Raw genomic sequence first — 26,366 nt, forward strand, 5'->3', positions numbered from 1 at the left:
ATCGGGTGGCAGCTCCCAAGGGGGTTTCTGTGATCCAACCCGTCACACCCCCACCCCCAGAAAGCCCCCCCCCGAACGCCCGACCCCTCCCCCGTCTCTTGACTGCTCCCTCCAGAACCTCCCTGCCCCTTCTCTGACTCCCTGGCCTCCTTACTCTGCGGCTCAGACCAGCGTGCCGGGGAGAAGGAGCAGGGGGAGGAGCTCCAGACTGCCAGTGCGAACGGCCGGCTGGTGATCTGCAAATGCAGGGAGGGAGCGATCTCTGCTGCAGGGGGAAGGAGGGGCTGTCTCTGGCTGTCGGAGCCCGGGGGGAAGTCCGGACATTTAGAAATTCCCCCCGGACGCTATTTTTAGCTCTAAAATCCGGACATGTCCGGGGGAATCCGGACAAATGGTAACCCTACTCCAAATATAAATGACTATAGAATAAAAAAAAACTTAATTTTTAGTTTCCCTCAAGGAAATTTTAGAAATATTGGTTACTATTTCTTTTTCATAAACAGTGACAAGTGGTATATTTGTTAAATTACATATTTCTTCTTACACACATAACTGCTGCAGAAATGAAGAACACATGGTTTCAAATTCATGTTCAGAAAGACTGGTGACTGCATATTCGGAACACAAATCACACATTCCTAAATCTCCATCCTTTCTATGTTATTAAATTAGATCTTCTCAGAAAAGGGCAGCATGTGAGGCAAATTTGCATATATTATATAAAGATAAAATAAAACTTTTTAAGATCAGTTCTGTGCAAGCAGTTGTAAATACAAGACAAAAACAGAGTTACTGAACCTGCCCTATCTTCTCTTATTTTGCTTTGATACTTTGAGCAACAGTTTCTGCTATTATCAGGGGACAAATCAGTTTGCAAAAGATGTGGACAACAACTGGAGTCCATGGCTTGAATACTTTAATTGGGGAATCATGCTGAAAGTTAATGGGCAAGAGGCACATTAACTCAATATTGCCAGGAGCTTCTGAGTGCTGGTTTGCTGCAAAATCTGTATTCCTAGCTCCAAGGGGTTAAATGCTTTTCTTTCTGGAGCAAACCCATAGCTGCATTCCAAGATCTAGGAGGCATCAACTATCTCTTTCAGTACTCAAGGGTAAGCATGAAATCCAGATGTTTGCTGATTTGCAACACTTCCTTATATTCTCTCTTTCTCTGAACAAAGATGCAGATTGCACAGCGGAAAAAGATAGCAGGACACCTCCTAAGAAGATATGTAGCCAAAATATAAAGGGTAAAATCCTAGCCTCACTAAGTGAATTGCAAAACTCCCGTTGACTTCAGTGGGGCCAGGATTTTACTCATAAATAAATTAATGGAGATATCCTATCTCCTAGAAGTGGAAGGGACCTTGAAAGGTCATCAAGTCCAGCCCCTTGCCTTCACTAGCAGGACCAAGTACTGATTTTGCCCCAGATCCCTAAGTGGCCCCCTCAAGGATTGAATTCACAACCCTGGGTTTAGCAGGCCAATGCTCAAACCACTGAGCTATCCCTCCCCCCTCCATGTTACCATTTGAGCATGGATTTTCTAAAGGAATATTTTTAATTGCTTGTCATAAAAATAAAAATGAAATTGATCATGCTTGTCTTTAAAATCCTACTTATAGAGAACTGCAGCTTGTATGACTCACTTAATTGTTCACTACTTGTGATCTAAGGGCTTTCTCCTTAGGAGAGATGTGAGGGTGTTCTCATTATTGACTCAGTCATTTATCCTTTCAATCTATCTTTTTATAAATACAAATATTGAGACACTATAAATTAGAGACAAGATAAGACAGAGAATAACTCAAAGATCATTCTGTTAACACTTCCACAACTGTTGGAAACCCAGTAAAGGGCCACATTTTCGCAAAGTTCAGACTGAGGTCTACACAGAAAAATGGAGTTGCTTTCAGGCACCTGTTTACGTGAGTGTACATCAGTTAACACTTTTGTGTGCAATTACCGGTTAGCATGTGATTCTGTTTTTTGTGTATGGACCGCAGCCTTCACTCTTGAAAATTTGTTCTCCAAAGGTTTGACTGGGTTCAGTTCACCTCAGCACCAGGTCGACATACCACTTCAGTCACCCAGAGCACAAGTGGGACTTAAATGGTACACAGGTCTTCTGCCAGCCCTCTGCAAAGGTGTGAATTTCAGCCATTGAGAGAAACACATTTTTCAGTATATTATATTTGCTAGGCAAGATCCAGTGCTGCCAACTGTCATGATTTTATTAAGTCTCTCTCACTCTTTGGTGTTTTTCTTAAAGCCCCAGCTCCTGGAGTCAGGTGATAATGGGAAAATCTCAGCTGTCATTAAAAATATTTTTTAAAAGAAGTTTCTAGCCTGTTTTCCTGGTTGTGGAGAAAAGCTTGAAAATGTGACAATTAAAAGTTCAAGCCCCAGAAGGCAAATTAAAAAAAAATCTAACAATTATTTTATTTATTTTAAAATCTCATGGTTTTTAAGACAATCTCATGATTCTTGAATGCTTTAAGTTGGCAATATTTAAAAATTAATGAATTATGGTGTAAAAAGGTCTTGAGATTAACCAAAGATCCACCACGCATCTCGATAAGTGGATGGACTGTATACGGAATGATTGTAAACTCGAAACAGATATACGCAATTTGTTGGGGAAGAGTTCACGTGGCTTTGTAATCATGCCTCACCAATCTATCAGAATTTTTTGAGGCTGTCAACAAGCATGTGGATAAGGGTGATTCAGTTGATACAGTGTAGGTGGATTTTCTAAAAGCCTTTGACAAGGTCCTTCACAAAAGGATCTTAAGTAAACTAAGTAGTAGTCATGGGATAAGAGGGAAGGTCCTCTCATGGATCAGTAACTGGTTAAAAGATAAGAAATAATAAATGGCCAGTTTTCACGATGGAGATAGGTAAACAGCGAGGTCCCCATGGATCTGTACTGGGACCTGTACTGCTGAACATATTCCTTAATGATTTGGAAATGGGAGTGAACAGTGAGGTGGCAAAGTTTCCAGATGATACAAAATTTTTCAAGATTGCAGTCAGCTTTGGACTAAACTAAGAGTTACAAAGGGGTCTTACAAAACTCGGTGACTGAGCAACAAAATAGCTGATGAAATTCAACACTGATAAGTACAAAGCAATGCACTTTGAAAAAAATAATCCCAACTATAGATAGATAGATTCTAAATTAGCTGTTACCACTCAAGAAGGAGATCTTAGAGTCATTGTGCTCTGAAAACTTCAACTCAATGCAAAGGAGCAGTCAAAAAGGCTAACAGAATGCTAGGAACTATATGGAAAGGGACAGAAAACAAGACAGAAAAATACCATAATGCCATTACATAAATCCATGGTGCACCCGCACGTGAAATACTATGTCCAGTTCTGGTTGCCCCATCTAAAAAAGGAACTGGAAATGGTTCAGAGAAGGGCAACAAAGATGATCAAAAGGTATGAAATGACTTCCAGAAAGGAGAGATTAAAAAAGCTAGAGCTGTTCATTTTAGAAAAGAGACTATTAATGGGGAGGGACATGAGAAAGCTCTATCAAATAGTAACTGGAATGGAATGGAATGGAAAAAGTGAATAGAGAAGTGGTATTGGTCTTTCCCCACAATACAAAAAACCAAGGGTCACCCAATGAAATTAATAGGCAACGGGTTTAATACAAACAAGAGGAAGTTACTTTTTTTTCACAACACACAAGCAACCTGTGGAACTCATTGCCATGAGATGTTGTGATGGCCAAAAGTATAGCTGGGTTAAAAAAAGAACTAGATTAGTTCATGGAGGACAAGTCTACCAATGGCTATTAGCCAAAATCGTCAGGGATGGAACTCCATGCTTGGGACAACCCTAAACCTCTGCCAGAGGAAGATAGAGAAGTTTCTCTCCAAAACTGCCCTGCTCTACATTGTCTCCCTGAAACTCTGGTACTGGCCGTTGTTGGAGATAGGATACTGGACTAGATGGACTATTGGTATGAACCAGTATGGCAGTTCTTACGTTCTTTCTTTTAGACAGTAAACTCTATGGGGCAAGTACTGTTGTTTACAATACATTTGTATAGCATGTACTACATCTGATGGGAGCTTCTAGATATACTACAGTATAAATGGTTATGTTAATAATAATAGTTTTTAATGCATTTCTTTATTTAACATATTCCACATTTATGGCCAAGGAAATATTTTCCCATTGACATTCACCAAAGCACATCTGTAGGGCAAGGATAAGAATTCATGTGTAATCCTTTTAATCTGTTTCCTTTAGCATTAGGTTGGTTGTTTCAGTTTGGATTTTCACCAGAGCCTAAGGGAGGTAGGCGCCTTCAGAAATTCCAACCTGATTGTTTTTTCTCCTGCTCACAGGCTTATTTGGGCACATTGCTTCTTCTTCTTCTTTTTTTTTTCTTCTTTTTTTTAAATAAATCTTTGTTTTCATTACATTTTTTTAAAAAGGTGTTGCCCAGAAATCTTCCAGCCTGAGGGCTCAGAAATTAAAAATAACTATTACACACATTTCTATTTGATATGAAATAGTAATAGAATATATAATCCATTTGTACACAGTAGGACTGGGTGAAGTAAAATCATGACTAGGTGAAGTAAAATCAGTAGTGTAGCACTAGTGAGTTATGATACTGGCTGAGAGAGAGATCCAAGAGATGGCCTCTGATATGCTGTACTTAATTTTTGGAAGAGGGGATTTTACCACATTCTTCCTTAAGTACTCCCTGCTTGCCTGCCTGCTGATTCATGGATTAATATGGGATTGGTGTTTTAAAAAGTACCAGGAAAAGTTTTTCAGAAATGACTAGTGATTCCTGGGTGCCCAACTTGAGTGACCATAAAGAGGCTGGATTTATGGAGGAGGAGAGCTCAGTACTATCTGAAAATCAGTCCCCATTAAAGTGTTTTTGACACCCCAAATTGCTAGTTACTTTTGAATTGTGTATCCCTTTTCTTTTGATATTGGCTTTAAGAGGGAGAAAGTGAGGAAACAGGAATGAGAAAAACAAATTACAAAAAAAGAAACAGAAGAAAAGAAACAGTTAAAATGGCATTTTTGTTGAAAATACTGCTAACCTTACCCCTTTGGAAAATCTCAGGTTGGATTTAAAGGTTCAGGGTCAAATTCTGCTCCTATTTCATTATTATTTACAGTGGTGTAAACATGAAATAACTCTGTTGGAATCTGTAGACTTATTCCAGATTCAATCTATGTAACAGAGCAGAACTTGTCCCCCAATATTTTTCTAGTTATGTTCAATGGAAAAATTAAAAACAACATAAAACTATGTGCTCCTTATATGAAGACTCAATACTGGTGTGAAATGCAAAATATAATCAAACTTTGGAGGTAGTGAAAACCAGGAGATCAAAACATATGGGCAAAGAAAGGCCTCCAAAATCAATTGTAGCACTAAGTTTTTAAGGAGCAGTCAACAATTATTTGAAATCTTCATCCTCTGTCAGGCTTTCAACAATGTTAAACCACTACACAAAATTATAGCTCAGATAATGTACAGCAATAAAAACACTTAGGTCTCATTATTAGTTTCTTGTCATGTTCCCTGCAACTTAACTGGTTTATATTTAAGGGTAAATGTGCTCCCTAAAAATTAAAACAACATTGCATACTTTACTAAGTAAACAGGTAGCATGTCACTTGATTAAGCGGTTACGATGAAAAGTGTAACTCTAAAGACGTTTTACAACATACTGGTTTAGGTCCCAAGAGTTCTTGTTCTTTTCTTTCACTCAAAAATCTCTGGTTTAAGAGAATGGCACCAATGACATTGATATATTTATAATTTAGCAGCAATACTAAATGGGAAGTTCACTCTAATTTTGCTGGCAGTTGCTACTCTCACAAAGAATCATAGAAGAATCATAGAAGATTAGGGTAGGAAGAGACCTCAAGAGGTTATCTAGTCCAACCCCCTGCTCAAAGCAGGACCAATCCCAACTAAATCATCCCAGCCAGGGCTTTGTCAAGCCGGGCTTTAAAAACCTCTAAGGATGGAGATTCCACCACCTCCATTGACATAACATAAACTGTCCCACTAGAGTTTGACTAAGAACAAATGTATTCTAACAAACCTAAGGTAATCTTGATTTTAGTTTAAAAATACCACTATTGGTATTTAATTGTGTAGAATAATAAAAATGTAGTCAGCCTTCTTAAGTTTATGTCTTGGGTTGACTCACAAGGTAAAACTATGGATGATTTTAGGGTTATTACACATAACGATCCAAACCAACAAAATAACATAGTTTTCAAAACGTGGATGTAACTAACTTAAGTAGCTTTTTCCGTTTCCCATTTTCTAGTTATCATGTAATTTGTTAGAGTCATGCCAGAAACTTGTGCCCTTTTGTTGGCAATCAAAAATAGTTTCATTTTGTAGTGATTGAAATTAAACTTTTGAACAACTTAGCTCTTCTTCTTGGAGTGCATTATTTTGAATATATGCTATTTTTGGATGGTGCAGAAAAAATGCAAATTCATAAAGTTCTAATTTGGCAAGGAATAGGAACCCTAAATTAAACCACATGATCGTGCCACCATCTAAGATGCCAAATGGAAAAACACTGGGGTCTCTGTTTTTTCTGAAAAATGGTTAACAAAGAGAACTTTTGATGTTTATTCTTCTGTACCCTTATGAGAGAGAAGGCTCTCCCAAATAGTGGCATTGTGGAATGAAGCTACTGAGGCAGACGATTCAACCATATATGACCTCTCATTGTCCTTCGGCCCTATATCAAATCTCCCCTACTGCTTTGCATTTAAGACATGAGGAACACATATCGGTACTGGTGTTTTTGGCTCTTATTGCCAGATAAAGAACAAAGACTATTCATATAATTAAATATTTATGAGGCATTCCTGGTAATGTCCCTCTTACACAGCATTAAATCAATTGACCAGCCCAAAGATACACTGCTTGAAAGCCAAGTGTGTAATAATAGAATAAGCAATCTATATTCTCAAAGGGTCATTCTGTCCTCTTTATTATACCTAACTTAAAAGAAAAATACACATTAAAAAAGCATGGTCCCTATACTTAGTTTGTTGAGTGTGTCTTCTTTAGACAGTAAAATGTGTATAGATTTTAATGAGCACCAAGAATGACAAAGCCAACTAGACATTTAGAACAGCAATCATTTTAGTAGACACAAACATTTTTAGAATGAAACACTGCCCTCCTTACTGCTTCCCAGCACTTTTGTAAGAATGAAAAGAACAGGCAAACCAATGATGGTGCTACCATGACATGTCTTAACAGGCCAGTAGAGGGAACTCATTAATAGGGCAATCAAACTTCCTCTCTTAGTTTCATGGCTGTGGTGCCTGAAGCTTCAATCATGTACATGGTCAAAAAAAGGTATGACATGAAACCATCAAACATCACCAAAATGAATCTTTTTTAGCTGCATTTATGCAAAATACCAACATATAATAAACAAATTGTAATTTTCTAGCATGGGTTTTGTGAGAATAGGAGAGACTAATGGTTAAGAGCCATATGTTCATGTATTCTGCATGCTGTGGTCATTCGGTAATACAAAATGACCTCTCCAAGCTGCAGTGCCAGTTGAAAATGCCTACTTGGTCCACTGCTGTGCTGTTTCAATTTCAGAACATATCCAGCATGCAAAATCTGTGATTTATTTGCATGTAACAAAATGAAAAAGAAAAAAAAGAAAAAGGAGTGGTCTGAGGCAAGTTGGGAGAAGTCAGGGGAAAAAAAAAAAGAAATATTATATCTAGTACCCTGGGTAAGTACCCTAATGATATACTGTAAGAGAGTAGAACTTCAGAATATGTATCACCAATTATTGCTACCACTGGTGTATGGTACACATGATAATGCAGCATCACTGTCCTGGTAGTATACTGCAGCATTTATTGAGCCCAGGAGCAGTTCCTACAACATAAAAGCAATATCACTCTGATATTGCAGTCCTTACCAGGAATAGCTCCAATTTAAATCAATTGGATCCAATATTTTTCTATGCCTGGATCTCCTAAAGTCTTTTGAAAATTCCTTGTCTGTTAATTTTTGATTCTATAAAGCAATTAAGTAAATGTTTAAAGTTAAATTCTACTGCTGTTTCATTGCAATTTTTGTAGCTCAAAATCAATACAAATGGCAAGTGCTTAACTTAGTACATGCTGAAGTGCTTTTTCTGAATAGGGGTGGAGTTAAGCATATGATTAAAATGAAACATGTGCTTAAGTGCTTTGCTGAATCAAGGTCCCGATAAGGGACCCAGTCCTACAGTCTTTACTCAAGTTTATACTCCCTGGGTAAAATCCTGGCCCACTGAAGTGAATGGCAAAACTCCCATTGATTTCAATAGGATTGGGATTTCACCCCTTGACTTCAAAGGGAGATTTGGCAGAATAAGGGCTGTGTGATTGGGCCTAAAGATTTTTACAGAAAGGCTTTAGGTTAAAAGGAAAAGCTTGAGGACACTTTGTACCTGGAAATCTATTAAGGGTGTGGTTTTCTAAGGTGCTCAATGGTGGCCTAATTTTGCTCACATTGAAGTTGATGGTAGAACTCCCATTGACTTGGCAGAGCTGAGCTCTTTTGAAAATCCTATTCTAAGCATACAGTTATTTTAAGACCAAGCCCATGGTAATGATCTGTTGTGGTGCATAATACAAAATAATATTACACAACATAAAATGCTCTTCTCTTTACCTGCACTGGTGCCTGCACCGGTTGTGAGGTCCCCACCCATCAGACCACCTAGGGGTTCAAATAAAATAGTCAAAAGGATAATGGCTAAAATAAACCACAAAGGTCAAACATTTTAAATAATATTAACATGTTTTCTCTCAGATGACCCGTTCCAATGTCCACTGAAGTTCCTGGACATCTTTTAATTGACTTCAGCGGGCATCGGATCAAGCCCATAATCTTCAAACTGCAAAATGCCCTTTGTATGGTTTTACAGCTAACAATATTTGTGTCATGATGTCATGCAAACACAAAAATATGTGGAGTAGCTGACACTTTATAGAAGCTGACATTTTCCAGAATTTTTTTCAAGCTGACATAGTCTAAGAAGCATCCTTTTATTTAAAAAAAAATCAGACTTGGTCTCATGATACTGGATTATTTGAAAAAATAATTATTTCATTGTTAATTGCATTAGAAAAGCCAAAGGTGATAATTCTGCATCGGGTTGGTGCCAGGCAATGACATATTGCAAGTAGCTCTATGAACACATTAATGGTAAAGAATGATTGTAACACATTTGTGTAATTGTTGATTATAATATTCTTGTTCCTTTTGCAGACATTCGTTCTGTAGATTTATATATTTACTTTTTTCCTCGGGCTGGAGACCTAGTATGGTTCTTTGAACTCTGAATGCTTAAGGCTGACGTTGCTTCAGCCAGACTGAGTGAATGATCCTAATCCCTATTTATCCTGCTCAGAGGTGACCCTGAATCATCACCAGCATGGAAAGCAACCTTTTGTTTATACACTTCAGCTTGGAGGTGGCCTACCATTTACCAATCAATGAGCTTATGAATACATACAGAATCACAAATGTTGTATTTAGCCTCTTAACTGCTGCTTAAGTATTAGAGGCCTATTTTACTTTCGAAGATAAGGTTGCCCTGATCACACTTAATTTTTCAAGCTTATGAAAAACAGTCCAGTGACTTTTTGCATGACACAAGTAGATGAGCTGCCTTTTTATGTAACAGCAAATTGTCTGCCTTTCATCCTTTATTGATTTCCTTCATTCTTAAACAATACTCAGATGTTTCCAGAACATTATTTTCAGAGCTTTATTTTATTTTATATATCTGGGTTAGAAACCTCCTAGGCTTTTTCTTTGATTTTTTAACATAGCAATTTTGGGCAAACTGTTATGACTGGTAAAAGAAAATCCTGCTTTTCTGAGTACAGTTTAAAGTGACAGAAGATGCACTGGTATTCTGATAATAAAGAACATTGAAAGAAATGGGATTTAACAGAGCCTACCTGTGTTTCCTGCACTCGGAGGCCGATGTGTCACACCAGGAGACATGCTATTTCTCTGCAAAGAAGGGTGGGCCAGTGGCAAAAGGTTGGGGTTACCCAGCGAGCTGACTGGGTTACTGTATACCAAACTGTTGTGGTTGGACACTGGGATAGAAACTGGCATCTCAAAGTTGGGTGGCGGAACAGCCTGTACAAGCAAAAAAGGGAAACAAAGACAAGAATAGTACAGAAGCACAACAGTCTTCAAGTACAGTTACTCTATATTTAGTTCAAATATTTTGTAACTGGTGGTTAAAACATTAAAAAAAAAAACCACCTTAACAATCAAGAGAAGAATTTAAGGCACTAAGAAAGGCTTTTACAAATGGCTTTACAAATCATGATTCAATATTCTTTTCCTGCAGCTTGTACATCTTCTTTGTGAGTATTGGAAGGTTTTTTTCCTCCCACTTTGTTTAAAACAAAACCCCACTTCATTAGGCTTCATTTTCCTTCTCTTCCATTCAGTGAAGTCATAATTGTTCATTTGTGATATCTTAATCTGGTGTCACAGATGACTGTAAGATCAAAGGTACATGATTATGATGACTTCATTGCATGGAGAAAAATGAGAAGGGATGGAATGCAAGGGAGAAAGCTTTAGTTTCAGCATGCGTTGCTTTAGCAACCAGAATCATGTTAAAGGCACAAACAACTGAATTACTTTTTTTAAAAAGTTTTTCCTTAGTCTGGAATGGGCTTTAAAGAAACAAAGTGCTCCCCAAGGACATATCAAAGCATAGTGTAAAATATACATATCCAGGATCCTTAACTGACAGTTCTTTTTTTGTAGTGCCTTTTCATTATGCTTTTATCTTCATTTAAAAGTAACATCCATATATATTTAGAGTCATAAGAGGCATAATTTGGCCCAATTTTCTTCATTTAAAGGGATCCTTTAGGATGAAAATAACTGTGCGCGCGCACGCGTGAAGGATCCCTTTAAATGAAGCAAATTGGGCCAAATTATGCCTCTTATGACTCTAAACAGCATGGAAGAAGGAGACAAGGTGCAGTGCCCGAGTGGCAGTGCCAAGAGGCATTTATTAGACATTTAAAAGGCACAATCTAGTGTTGCCAATTCTCATGATTTTCTCATGAGTCTTGCTTGTTTTCTTGAAGCCTAAGGTTCTAGAATTATGTGAATATGTAAGAATTCCAGCTTTTGTTTCTTAAAAAAATAACGAGTTTTCAGTCCTCTTGGTTGCAGAGAAAAGCTTGAAAATGTGACCTGAGTGCACCCTAAAGGTTCAAAAACCAGAAGCAACTAAAAGGAACCCCAAATGTATTGTTTTTTTTTAAATCTCATGGGTTACAAGCCAATATCATGAATTTGGGGGGGGGGGGGGGTTGACTCAAGATCTTGGAATGCTTGGGGCTGGTAATACAGACCTGGGACCTGGAGGCACTGTGATGAGAGATATCCATAGTGCAACAATCCTGTTGTGCTGGACAGGGGATACATAGCCTTGCCCATGTCCCACCCATAAATGCATCCTCTGGGGCTGGCTATTCAGTTCTGCAGGCAGTGCTAGCTAAATGCCCTGCTTTGTGTACTAGAGCAGCAGGCAAATTATGGCTGCCTTACGCTCCCTTTGCCCTTGTCTCACCTCTCAGGGGAAGTATAATTCAGCCCTAAATATACAGGAATCATTTCACTTACCACTGAAATGCAGCAAGTGAATAATAGTGCACAGCAAGATTTCAATTCAGGGCAGGATGCAAAGGACATGTTACATGAGTACCTCCAGACTCCAGATATAATTCAAGGTGTTAATTTTGTTCTCTAACATTGTCTGTGGCTAGGGTCCTGGCTTTAAAAAGACTGCCTCTCTCCCCTCATGCTGCCATGACAGCTGAGGGCAGCTAGGGTACTCGAGCTAACTGACCCCAGATTAAGTGTCTAGGGCCAGCTGGCAGGGCATTCTCAGTGGAGAGCCCTTGACTCTGGAACTAACTTGCCCTTTGCTACAACAGAGCTGAAGTCTGTTGTCCCTAATGGTCAATTTTCTGAAGAGTTTGTTCAATGAGGTGGTTTAAGGCTGTGGGGAAGAGAGAACAATTTTGAGGAATATCCTTCTTCTTTTGTTTAGTGGACAAGAAGCAAAACTGTATGTTGTACTACATTCTGTATCTGGCCCCTGAATTGTATTAGATAGCTTGTATTCCATAAATAAAAAAGAGATAAAATAAATAAATATATACTGAAAACTATAACGGATAAATACCATTAGAGTGCTTTGCATCACTTTTAGGTTCTTTCTCTGTGCAGCACCCTAACCTGAATTGTTATGTTAATAACCAAAACTTTGCCTACATGTAGAATTTTTCTGCAAAAGGAAGTTTCTAACACACACAACACAGATTAGCATCTCAGAGTGTGTTATGACTGTAGGCCCAATTTCTTGGAAACACATACATGGTAGGTAATTCAAAACAGTATATAAGTTGGTAGATATGTTTAGAAACACAATGGGTGAAATTCATCCCTCCTAGCACAAAGCCAAAATAACAGCAATTTGCGTGGGGAATTCCCTAAAATGGAAGCCACCCTCCACAGCACAGAGGCAAGCCATTAGACTGCAAGATCAGCCTTTCTTCAACATCTATTTCAGCCTATGTGTTGCATTGATGGTTGCTGTCTTTCCAAAATGTTTTGGCCTACTGAATCCATATCAAGGTGGATCCATTAGCTACACTTCCAGCCTAGTCCTAATGAGTTGACTAGGAGCCCCCTATCCTGGCAGCATGTTTAGGAGGTGTGGCAATTCCCCTACAGGCTCAAGCTGCCCACTTTTCCAGCTCTGTAGGGGCTAAGCAACACTTATGGGCTTGCATGTGCCCTCCCTCAATTCAGAATTTTGCCCACTGAGTATGCAGAATGATCCTGTCTGCTTCACCTTTGCCATGATGCAGACAAAGCCCAGACTGCTGATGATGGCTACACAGCTAACGAGCAGTGTCCATTCTGCTTCCCCTTTTTCCTTTTCCTATCCCCTTAATCCCTACCCCTCCTCCCAATTAAAATAAACACCCAACTAGAAATATGACTAACAACACTGTGCCAGTTCTTCACCAGATTCATTTGCTTGTATCCTCAACTCCTGCACTTTGTCCATTTGTGTCTTTAGACTGCAAGCCCCTCAAGGCAGGGATTGTCTTTGTTCTGCACAATGGGTCCCCAATCCTGACTGCTGCTATTACTATGGCTACTATACTACTGTACAGACTAATTATCACTGAAACATATGAGCATTGCCAAAGCAATTATTAGGTCCTCTTTTGTCATTCTCTAAAGGCATTCTTAGATGAGCTGCAGAATTCATATCCCTCATTACTGGATGTACATGTTGTGGCTGGCTTAGCATGCTTTTATATAGTTTGAATACTGTAGGGCTAGTTTACAGCACACTTTGCATGCAGTTTGGCTATGGTTAGGTTGTTTACTTGGTGCTTTTATATGCAGTTTGGCTATGTTAATGCTGGAATTTTGTTTTATTCCTTCTACAGTCAAAATATATGGGACATAAAAATCAGTAATGAGTTGGATAAACTGTGGGGTCCTCCTAGGCATCAAGGCTGGCTGTATAATACTACACTGCAGAACCAATAACAACCAGCTGCAAATTTGTTTCTCTGGTTCTGCTGCCTAAAACTTCTGTTTACAGTCACAAATTTTCTTGGCTGGGGTGTGCAGGACCTGGTACAGATCCCCACACCACTTCTGGAGGTGAACATTGCAAGGTATCATTATTGCAGCCTGAACTGATGTGTATTTGTGCATATGATATATTGCAAACACGTAGGTGATTTTTTGCATATTGCTCTACTTTGCCCGGTCTTCTTTCCATAATCAAATTGCGTGTTAATTTGATGTGAAATTTCAAATGGGTGAAATCACACATTGAGCTAGAAATTATGGTCAGAATTTCTTGTGCTAAATTTTGCTAATGTTTTTTGCCAATTTCAACCAGGACTTACCACTACATACATTCAGAGAGAGAGATTCATAGCTGCTTTCTAGTGGACTATTTCTGTCCCATATGCTTTCAGCACTCTTCTAATAACTACAAATAAATATATAATTATCATCAGATGTTTTAGAATCATATAAATACGCGTCCCCGAAATATTCTGTGGAAATATTATTGGCCTTTTTCATTAAGAGGAAAAGCCAAGTTTCTTTTCATCTGCAGTATTTTTGTTTAATTACAAGTCCAGGAGCAGGCCTAACCTTTACCATACATTTTTCTAAGCCATGATTAAATGGTTTACTTGTTTTCACTCCCCTTCCACCCATTCTCCCCTAGTTTTGCTCCTTTTCCCACCTTCCTGCCTGCCTTTTTGTAGGCCACTTCCTCAGCTGATAGAAATTTCTGGAGCTCCACTGAATTCACTGGAACTATGCTGATTTACACCAGCTGAAGATCTGGCCTTATATTTACAAATCTCTGTTATGGATTAGCTATGAACTCCATCAGGCCTATTAGACGTTGGCTTTCATTGGGAGGGATGGCGCTTCCCACTGCACAAAGGGAGACTGTCTGCTGCTATTTTGTTTCAGAGGATGTATCTCCTGCATGCTGGTCCTGCTCTGCAGACCAGTGTGGAGGGTGAGAATTGAACCATTTGTGGAGAGGGGGTGTCCCTCGTGTGCACAGAGGGAGCCATCCTTGGACTTGTAGGACTGCAACTGTGTCAGATCTTTGTGTAGTGCGTGCACTGGAGGAGTGAGACTCCTTGAGGATCTTTCTCCTGAGTAGCCACATCAGGGCATGTCAGAATCCTGCTATATACATAATCATGGTAACACCTGCGATTCTACAGCGCCTTTCCTCAGACCATCTCAAAGCCATTTCACAAAAACGAATAAACTGAACCTCACAACATCTTTGGGAGGTAGATAAGTAATATTATATCCAACATGCAGTTTAGGAAACTGCAGCAGAAAGAAGTTAAGCCAAAAAAGTAGTCAATGGCTAAGCTGGGACTATAATGCAGGAGGAGAGCTGGTGGTAAAATTTTTCTTCAAAATTTTGAATTTTGATGAAAAAAATAGACAAAATTTTTGTGACACTTTTGTAAGAAAATTTTATCCTGTGTTTTTACCTGCTCTAGTGAGGATCTCTCTTGGTCACTGTTGCCTACTCTTGTAGGGAGTTAAAAAGCTGCCAGGATCGACACCCAGTCAAGAGTGAATTTTTTAGGATTTCAAAACTTTTAGCAGTTAGAGATATAGTGCTTTGGAATAACAAAACCAAATGGCACATGAGATCACAGCCTCTCGAGGAGCATGTGAAACTTAGTTCTGTACATGAGGAATGAATTACTTGAGGGATTTTGGTTTCTGGAATCAAATCCCATTTGATCAAGGCTTCTGTCACCTGGGGGTTTGATCAACCAGTATCCATCATCTGAAAGTGGAAAGGGACTGCAATGGGCAGGATTTTTACCAGGTAAAGGACTAGAGATCTGAGTTAATAACTGACTCAATAAAGTTGCAGCCATCGCTTTACCAAAAAGATCTGTGTCAAATCTTTTAGCAAAATCATGGTGGCAGTTTCAAAGCTCTCTTGCTGACAAATAGAATTAGACAGAGGAGAGGAAGTGGGAAGGTGGGGAAGGAGGGAAGGAAATATAAGTGTATATGTATTCAATTAAATGTTTCATACACATGTTAAGCATTTTTAACAATGTGTTCTAAATGAATATTTGTTCAATTTAAAGCTACTCTGGCCTCTTGGATAAAGATTTATTTTCCAAAGATTTGCCAAAACATGATTTTACCAGCGACACCAGAACAGCTCATTCAAGTTTTCCTTAACTCATATGAAAAATTCTTTATCCAAGAATTAGTTGAAACAATATTTAAGTTGTGGAAGAAGAATCAGAAAATTCTTAAGGACAAATGTCTCTCCAGTTTGGACATCAGCTTTTGCATGTGCAATGGATTGTGAATGCAAAAGAGGCCTATGCTTTGGGGGACATAAAAAGCTATTGGTATCCAGCCTTCCAATATGCATGTACACATTTAGGTTTTGCACATGCAAGATGGCTACATGCTCACTTTTGGAGGTGCAATCAAAAGTATGTGCAAACACTGATGTGCAAATTCAGATGCTTGCTTGAAACTGGCTAAAAATGTGGCTGTACATGAAGTTATATACTCTTTTATTCTGTTTATACAGCTTCCTTCTCTTTCTTATACAAGGTGTATTGGATTCAATCATGAATTTCTGAACTTTTGTCAGTTTGTATCACCAGTGTAATGTTATTAAACAGTTACAATACTTACTTTTTTTCTGTATGTGTGTACAAACAAAATAGCACATGCAGAGTTATTTCTCTTATGTATCTGGCAAGGCATATGACTGACTGTTAGAAATTTTGACTTGGTTAAAACAAAATTTAGCTCATGTTAAAGCATTAAAAGAAATGCTGATGAGGTCAAAGCAAATCTTCTGATAAAGCTGTAAAATCACCCCAGCACACAAACATGTCTGAATCCTACCATTAGGCTCTCATGCAGGCTGTTTCTCTGCAGCGAGCAATTAGCTGTAACCCTTCAGTGCTGTAACTGAATTTAGCATTGAGGCTTAAGAACTGAAGTGACATGTACAAAATACATTAGCTACTATATATATATAAGAATTTCAGTTCTACATCATTTTTTCTATATCACCACAGAAAGTATTCTGTGGGTTTGTTAGCCTATCCACAAAGAAAGATTTCCATCGTTATTTTCTAGATATAATTTGGGCAAGTGGTGTGGTAAACAGTTCTGTAAATCAAGTGAATATAATGTATATATGTATATTTCACTTCCTTCCGTAGGTTTCACCTATAGGAGATTTTGACTATGTGTCAAATGCAGAGAATTCAAGAGAAAAAAATATGTTTGTGATTTTTTTCTATTTCATTCTATGGGAGGGCCATTAAAGCCTGTTTCTAGCTTAAATGCTCTCAATAAGAATTCAGAACTGAAAGGGTTAAGGTATGTTACTGCAGCAGTTATCAGCAGACAGCCATCTAACCTTTGGTACTTACAGGTATTTTATGGCTCTTGATCATATTATCAAATTCTTCATTAATTTTTTTGTATTTTTCTTCAGTGCGTGGGGTGAGAGCGTAAGAGGAGTCAGGATCGGGGCTTTCACAGCCTTTGTTTTCTTTCTTGTTCAATGCCTGCCAGGTTCAGAGAAATATCAAAAAGTAAAAAAAAAATGAAAGGAGCTCAGAGTACTTACACACAATCTTTGCCTGCTGATCATTAGATCAATATCTTCATTAAGTTTCCTGTACTTGTCCTCAGACTCAGGGCTGTGACCTACTGAATCGTCTGCATCGGGGTCTGGACTGTCACAGCCATTAAGTCCTTTCTTTCTCAATGTCTGAAATACATAATTTGGAAAGTTCAAACCTTGACACAGGCTGCAAGAGAGATTCAGGGGTGTTACATTGCTGCAAACTGCCCCGTAGTTGGAGGCTGCTACATTTGACATTAGGCTAAGAAAGTGAATACAGATCCGCCAGGTCAACGCTATCGGGCTTCCCTTGCCAGTGGCAAATGGGCAACCATTCTGACCTCTTCCTTCTGAAATCAGAATCAGTCAATAAACTATGGGAGTAAGCAATCTGATAAAGTGTCTTGTGCTATAATACATACTTTCCACTGTAACTGATCATGTTTAAGATGTTCAATGTGCAATTAGTTTCAACACATAACATATTTATGCATTTCAAATGTATGACTAGACACATCAAAACAAGAGTACATTTAAATTGGAGTATTGCAATGTTCCCCCACCCCTCAAAAAACAGGAACAGAAGAAAGAAATGCAAACATTGCACATGGATTTAAGAATCTATGATCTTGACAGAAGAAGGAAGAGCATTTAAATTAAATCCTTGATTTGAATTTGACATAAAGGATGACACTAATGGTACCCTGCCATTCCTTACTCTTGATAGGACAAAGGGGAAGAGGACATTGCTTATGCTGCTCTGATTAAGAGCTTCTAGGCATCATGTTTGCTTTTTGTTGACTCTAATTACAGTGCCACTGATATGAAGTGTTGAAATTTAATATACAGAGAAATACGCTGTTAAAACAGATGCTGACTGAAAAGTCAAAACATATGAGTTTAAGGTTCAGCCGCTCCAGGCAACCTTCATAACTCTGAACATCATCAACGAGCTAAGTAACGGAGACAAAAAACATCAAAAATTACACAACCAAGTCAGCAACTAACAATTTAGCACGAACGCCTTGCCTCAAATATTTTTTGTTAATTGGTTGACCTGGATGGATCATCAGGGAAGAGTCTCTTGCCAGATTAAACTGAAAATATGTCAGAACCAGATCCATGTGAACTGCAAAAGCAAGAATACACAAGACCAGCCTTCATAGATTTGCTCAGATTTTGCTTCAACAGTCCCTAGAGCAAAAGGTTTGCAAAAGTCTTCCATTTGGATACTCAAAAACATTATCAGGCAGCTACTTGTGGTGCATTTTGCATTTAAACCCGTTCCTTGGGGGAGAGGTAGAGGCACCTGGTATTCTCATGTCGCTAATTGGCTGAGCTTGACCCATGTGATCAGGAGAGGAAGCTCACTGCAGGAACAACTGTTTTCTTTGGTTTCTCAGAGTGCCTTCATCTTACTTGAGCTCTCTGCTCCAGCTGGAACAGTCAGAATCCCCTAGGACTTTTTGACTATGGCAGTGATCTGGTGCATTGTTACTTTTTGTATTACCCTCTGCTATTAGAATTGATAATTATTTTATATTTTGGTTCTCATAATAATTATATCCCAGTCTTAGAAGGTCAGAGTTCTTTTATTGCATTTTAGCAGAGACCTACAGCCATTTCCAGCTCCATCAAACCAGCAACTTATCATTGACAAGAAGCTGAGCCATGCTAATGGGAAGGCAAAGGACTCACTAAAAACTGAAATGTTTGTTGTTTGCTGTGTTTACTATAAATAACTAGAGACAGTAAGAGTGAAATTCTCCTTTCCGAGTGGAACAGTGAGTCTTGACTCTGCTCTTCATATAAAACAGGAATTCTCTATACATGTGCAATGTACTGGTGACGAGATCCACTATAAGGATCTTAGGATAGAATTTTTTGCACCAAGTGTGAAATTCAGCTCTCTATGCACATTGCACAAAGCCTAAGTGAACAGATTTCGGGCCTGATTCAAAGCCCATATAAGTCATGAAAATATTCCCATTAACTTCAAGGGACTTGGGATCAGGCTCTTTGTGCAAGTGGCAATGGTGGGACAAGATTCCACCCTTAACAGACGAGCAGGCTTCGAGACTATAATCCAGCCCTCCCCAGCTAAAAAAATGTTCACTACCCCTCTGTGTCCCTGTTGTGGGGTTTCATGTGATCGGATGTGTGCTCAGACTAGTGTCCCCTCCCCAACTCAACCCCAATGCCCTCTGCATGCCGGCTTACTCAAAGCTGGCATGGTGCTCATGTCTATGGTGAGCAGAAATATTCTGCTTCCTTCCCATCGCCTTCTCCAAATGCAAAAATACAGCAGGTTAGGGAAGAGTGGGGTCACTGGCATAAAGGGCCTTGCACCAGTCTTTGTCAAGGGAGTGGATTCCAGCCTAATATCATAATTTCAATTTTTTCATAATATAAAATAAAAAACATTTAGAAAAAACATTAACATTTGAAAGGAGGCACAGTGCATGAGGGTTACAGTAGCCATCACAACTGACTGAAAAGTGGTGGCCACAAATTTTCACTAACGCTCACTTGAAGCACAAGTTTTTGTATAATGGGTTGGACAAAGATCATCAAACTCTTCTTGCCTCTAGTCCCCACAAATTAAACTTTAGTCTTTTATAAAGTAAGGGCTAAATCCTACCCTGTGATGTGAAAGAACTAGACAGGATTACAACCTAGCCCGCTAGGCTGGAGCTCTGGCTGACAGGGCCACCAGAGGCCCATAGCCACAAGAAAGCTGCTTCTGATGGCTTGCAGTGTGGTGAGGCAACAGCTGCAGCTACAGGCACATATCTCAGGAATGAGTATGCTCATCCTCGGCATTCTGCACCGTGGTACTCCAGACAAACATAATGGTCCTGAGCATCTCTCCCATTGTCTCAAGCTCCAACACAAGACATACTCTCCTGCCTGCTCTGATTCATTCTTTCTCTTCTCATCTCCAAAAATATACCATCTCTGTACACCTACCAGCCCACACCTCTCATGATCTCTGGAAGGGGACCCACTTATCTTATTCCAATTCCTGCATCTCCCTAGTGCAGAGCTGCTCTAGATTCCATGTAAACCTCTCTTCCCCAGTCTCCACTCTGTCACCTGTTCTCTGCTATTGTTTGATCTGAGTATGGGGGCTGAACCCAGCAGCTGGGGGAGAAAAGACATACCAAAAGAACAGACTAAAAATGAAAGGATGGTTCTCAACATGGGATAACTGGGACCATTTGGGACTCTCAGCAGGCCAGAGGCATGATATGACACAGACTTTCAGTGGCCAGGTACCTTCCCTCTTTCTTACCATGTTAAACCCTAGTATCCTTCCCCAAACCCTGGAAATTGGCCAGTCCTCTGACATCATCCTGGAGATTAGCTAGTTTGCACAAGTTTAATGTCCATTTAGGGAATTTTTATAGGATGAAATTAAACAATTGTAGATTGGATTATATTACGGAGAATCCCAAACTAAATTATAAGTTATTTAAAAAAAGAAAACAAGTCATTTTGTGCTATGGAAGCACCACTTTTCCCAAGCAATTAGCATCTCTTTTAGTTTGCATTCCAATAATCCAAAAAACATCCAAGGCATTTTAACAACAAAACTGTTAAAGGAAAACTTCCTTGGCTGAAATCTCATATGCCAACAATTTAGTCTAAACCCTGCACTATAAACTTCTGAAAAGGGAAGTGCTGACACTGTGCTAACTACCATGCTGTGAATGTGGCACAAACAGTTTTACCTTCATTACATTACAAGTTTACAGCTGTTTCAAAAAATACTGTACTATCAGCCAGTTCTTACTCTACCAGGGCAGCGTATAGTCACTACAACCTAAAAGCTTATAAAGCAACGTGCTAGTAGGGAAGATTCTCGTAATTATGCAGTAGCATTAATTTAGCTGGAAGGGGAAGAGGAGAAGGCCAGAATAGTGAGTTGTGGATGAGCTCCCCTCCTTCAGCCAGCTCCATAATTCTCTTTTGCATTGCTCTTTGTTTTCTTTTACCCTTCTGCAGTGGACTGACTTTTCTTCTTAATACAGTGTGCTGGGGAGCCAGTATCCACAGCCTTCTAGGGCTTGAGATGCTGCAGATACATTCATTCTGGAGAGAGCCAAGCTCCACTTGTTATGTCAACTATGCAAATTGCAGAGAAAACACGTGACATGAAAGATAGGAAGGAAAGTAACAGGGCCTGACTTTATGCAACTAACAATTCAGCTTTTCCACATAGATTCAGCTGATTTCTTTGCTCTGGTCCCAATGACCTACTAATCTACTACTAGACCAGCAGCCACTTTCCTTTGAGAGATATTGAGTACTGTGCTCCCATGATGGACTCTTCCTGTGTAAGGACTTAAACCTTCATACAAGCAAGACTCCCTGAATGGCCAAACTTAGAACCCACTAATTCCCACTCCTGTGATAGATTTTGGAAGAAGCCCCCCACAGTGTCCCTTATCTGATACTCCCATTACCAACCAGGACTACCCATCCAGTTGTAATTCTGGTAAATTATATTGAGCTGTCAGAAAAAACAACAACCTGAGTGCTCTCCATTTTCCCTCCCTTTCCTGTATGTAGCCATAGGAAACCTTCAAGCTATCAGCGACAAGTGGTTTGAACCCCCTTTTGCTCCTGATGGCTATGTACTCTACCTGGAGAGGTAGACAGTAATCAGTTGTAATGCTTTCATATTTTGAACTGCCCTATTGAAACAGCCATTTCAAAAAGGCCAATTACATTTATGGAGGCCCTGGAAAGAACAGGACACACGTATTTAAACCATGTGCTAGATTCATCTGAATATCTATTGCAACAGAAGCATTAACGTCAGGAAATGTAAAGTGAAGTCAACCTTCACTCAGTCCCCTTTCTCATATACATTATGATGAAATTTTTGATACCATACGATTTGTGGTGCAATCATGTAATGAAAGAAATTAGTGAAATGATAAGCACAAAGAGAAAGGGTTAAGGGAACTGTCCATCCGAATTCCCCAACTTCTGTGCAACTAAAATCTCAAATTTTATGTTCCATTTATGTAGGATTTGGGTTTTTTTACATTTAATAGTGAACAGAAACTAGTATGCTGGCACTAATGTATTTTAATTGTATGTTTCGGAGCATCAAATAGCACATTGTTACTCTTACTGTCACCTAATCTGCTCCAGACAAACAACTTTATACAAACACCCAAAATGGAAAATTTCTCACCTTTGTGGTATAAATTATAAAATGCTTGTGTGGTTTAAGGTCTCTTTGAAACAAGCTACAGAGCTATGCAAATATAGCTGTATTTCAATAACCACACATTAAACTCTTACTATGTTATTTTCACCTACGTGCCAAAGACAAACCATTGTCTAGTCTTTTACGTACATCCTCTGTCCTCTTCTTTTAAACTAATGCATACGAGCATTCTTTTCATAGCAATACGCCAACCACCTACGCTTGGAACTGCCTCCCACTTTTGTGTGCCAAGTGATTACCCTCTCCTCCTCCGCATACCTATTCTAATCACACTTTTTCTGGAACCAAATAATATGGTGAACCTTGCCAATAGTATCTGTTCCTCTTGGCTTTTGAACTACCAACTGCTGTCAGGTCTACATGCACATTGGATTATTAGCTCCTCGGGGCAGGGGGTTTCTACATATTTGTAATTTACTAGAACCTGAATAGAATAGAACAGAGTCCACAGGAATGTGCCAATCAAATAAACAAGGGCTATCCAACCAAAATGAAGCATGGTGTTTTGACACATCACAGGCAAGGCAGAATTATTTTGTTTTCCTGGGGCCAGGCTGATATCATTTAGGCACTGGCCCATGTTGTCGGTGATGAAGCGTCACAAAGCCCCAGGGGAACTCCGGAAGGGCCTGCGTTCTAGGAGACAATTCCTGGTCCAGGTCCATGGAGTGCAGGGGAATCTACACCCTTAGAATGGTGCAGCTTGCGCATTCCAGTTGTTGGTAGAGCTACATTATGTAACCGGGGGTGGTGGACTGGAGAGCAAGCCTGCCCCACATTTCCCCAGCAGTGGCGGTTCCTGTCCTGCAGGCATGGGCCTGGCTTCCCTCTCTGGGCATTGTGACCTGGTGCATGGGGATGAAGAGCCAATCAGATCTGGCTTGGCCATCCTTCTGTTATGAATCAGGGAAACGGTATCAAACTTGAGAGAGTGGTGTTGCGACATGGAGCATGGATTGCTTAAGGGATTGACTCGCTCTCCAGCCCTGTGTGAAAATTCATGTCATACATCTCCTCTTGCCAATTGCATAATATGCTTGTACTGATGCCACACATACATCTGAAGGCTGCTGGAGGGGGGGAGAAGTTGCTCACCCTGCTCCCCTTATTAGCTCCACCACTGCTTCCAGTGTGTCTGCCCCACTTTGAGTCAGAAAGGTCTGTCTGTCTGTCATAGAAGGCTGCCTCCTCCTTGCTCTCTTACAGGCGATTTGTGCCTCTGGCAGCCCTCAGAGGGAGCAGTCTTTGCTCTCCATCCTGCATGCAGGGACTGCTATTGTGTGTGGCTTTTCTATGGGGGATGCATGATAGGGAAGGCTCCTTGTGCCCTGTATACTTGAGCAGGGGCCAGACACAATCCACTCCTCATTGTTCAGTTTTATCCACTCGTAAAATTTTTAAATTTGGTATTGGTTTAAATTAAGCAGAGCAATTTTGGGCTCATGAAAAAAATAGAAAACGGATATATCAGATTCACGGATCTCATCTTAACAAAACCCAACCATGTATCTTTCTGGATTATCCAACAAGCAAACAAAAACAGACCACATGAGGAGATTGTCATAAACTTTTATATTATTTCTGCTAAATCATGTCCATATAAACTATGCATAGATAAACAAAGTACATGTTTATTTCATAGTGCATCCAAAATGTTTCTGTTCTCAATTATTATATTTGTAAATTATTTTTATATAAATTTTAAATCTGAATTATTCCTGAGATCTTAAGGAACATATTTCCTTATCCTTCAAGCTTAATTTGAGCTTTCAAGCTGAGCTCTTGCCATACAATAAAAGATTGTAAAAAAAATTTACCAGGCAATTGGCTCAGAATTCTTACACTAACTCTCAATTGACAAGATCACATTTCCCAGGCTTTGACAGAACACACAGATAACAACAACCTTGGGTTCTGCTAGGGTCTGAGTTTAGTCACCCAGGAATTCATCTGGGGCCACTGAAACTGGAGAGAGAGAATGTGAGAGGGAGGGAGACTGAGAGCACATCAAGTGATCTGAAAACATGCGAGTTGGCTTCTCATTCTGTCAGAGCTCAGCAGTTTACAATCTGACACGAGGCTACATCACTAGCCATCAGCAATTTTACTCATCCTAGATATCCACACCTGTCAGCGACTCTGCACCTGTTGTCTAATTTGGCAAAGGCCAAATGACAACAGCCAATCGTAACTGCCTGTGCTGCAACATGGCCATAGATGGCTTTTTCTGTCGTGTCTCTGCTGATTGGGGCTGCTAATCTCTGTGTATTTCAGTGGTCTGCTTTTTGTACTTGTAATATTGTCACGATTTTCAGCTCTTATCTGGGTAAAGGGTATAAAAATATAACTGTTACACTTTGTGTATATGCTCCCCTAGTATATCAGCTCTCAATACATTTTAATTTTTTTGTCCAAATCTAGATCCACATAGGACAAGACTTTTTTTTAAGTCTCCACTCTCAAAACAAACAAAAAAAAAACAGTTACTCTAATACAGCAGTAGATCCAAACTTACTATTTCCAAAGTATGCTATATTGGGGCGATAAAAACTACTATGTATATTTTCATACAACATGGATATTCTTTAAATAAGAAATGTATATATTCAGGCTATGGAGCAATTAAATCTATGCTGTAAAGATTTATTGCTATCATTATGCTATTGTTTTAACTGGGATCACAGCATTTCATTGAATTGCTACCAATCTGACAACAGCCAATGTAAATAATATTTCAGTTTTTTTTATATTTGTATTCTTTGACAATTTAATCTTGGACAAACAAAATTAATTTTTAGATGTTAGTAACCAATTTTTTTCAGTGAAATAAACACAATATTAAAAACACTGCCTAAAAATGAAGTGCACTTTCAAAGCCAGCTCCATTATGAAAATATAGTGCCAAGAATAGTGGATAGAGAAGGAGTAATCAGAAGGCATTTGTGTGTTAAGGACTGAATAGTGACTACTGCAAGCAATATGTCCACCTGGAGACTCACACAACCAAATGCTAAGCTTCACTTTAGAAAGCTCTTCACAGCTACTGTGACAGGGTTTGTAGAGGAGCATCTCTGCAAGTTTTGGGGGAAAACAGAATAAGGGAGGAAAACCTCTACATCCACATTCCAAGTCTGCCCCAGCTCCCCCCCACCACTTTTTTTGGGCATGTCCTTATGTACAGTATCCAGCCAGAATTTGGCCCATAGATCTATGTTTCATGTGCTTCAGTTCAGTGACAAAAATTAATACAACAAAGTAGTGATAAATACTTAGTCTCCAATTCTCTACTGCCCTAAGGTGGGCTTAAAAGGCAGCAGATCTCCATTTTCCTGGGGAATACCCCCAACATAAGCTGGCTCCCCAGCTGGCACAGAGCTTGCAAACGGCTCTCTGTGGCCTCCCACAGAGCCCCAGACATAGTGGGTGTGCCAGGAGAGTAGCTATGCTCTCTGGCTATTCTTGATTGCTCATAGCCCTTTACACCAGGGACCAGGGAAACCCCTGGCCAGGTTCAGAATACTGGGAGGCACGAAGGTGGCTTTAAGTTATCTTTGCCCCCTCACTGCCCTTATTCCTGCACTCAGTGCATCTCAGCCTTCTAAATAATACCTTATTCTAAAAATACTCACAGTTCTACAGCACCTGTCAAAGGCCTCAAAGTAAAAATTCACTGAAAATGCCTGATTTTATGTAAACTTAATCTAGTTATGTGGTTATAATAGGGAGCAGAGTGCTGTATGGAGAATTCTCCATGGTTAGCCCTATTTGAAATAGAAGAGGATATTGAGATTTTTGTTAAGTTTTACTGCAATGACAGCAAGAATGGAAAG

General features: G+C 39.4%; 1 protein-coding gene across 10 annotated transcripts in view; it reads right to left on the reverse strand.

Moving 5' to 3' along the window:
- MEF2C (myocyte enhancer factor 2C) overlaps window positions 1-26,366 on the reverse strand; it is a 152,375-nt gene that overhangs the window by 25,345 nt on the left and 100,664 nt on the right. For 8 of the 10 annotated variants that reach the window (XM_024206885.3, XM_024206886.3, XM_024206887.3 and 5 more), the window contains 3 exons: window positions 17,295-17,438; window positions 10,009-10,195; window positions 8,711-8,758 (listed from right to left, as the gene is read on the reverse strand). In XM_024206885.3, the coding sequence (XP_024062653.1) occupies window positions 8,711-8,758; window positions 10,009-10,195; window positions 17,295-17,438 (379 nt within the window). Of the gene's footprint in view, window positions 1-8,710; window positions 8,759-10,008; window positions 10,196-17,094; window positions 17,233-17,294; window positions 17,439-26,366 lie in introns of all 10 variants that reach the window. The other 2 variants (XM_024206894.2, XM_024206892.2) reach the window with 1 other exon arrangement.

Source organism: Terrapene carolina, unplaced genomic scaffold, assembly GCF_002925995.2.
Source record: "Terrapene carolina triunguis isolate 2854851 unplaced genomic scaffold, T_m_triunguis-2.0 Scaffold69, whole genome shotgun sequence".
NCBI classification, from domain to species: domain Eukaryota; kingdom Metazoa; phylum Chordata; order Testudines; family Emydidae; genus Terrapene; species Terrapene triunguis.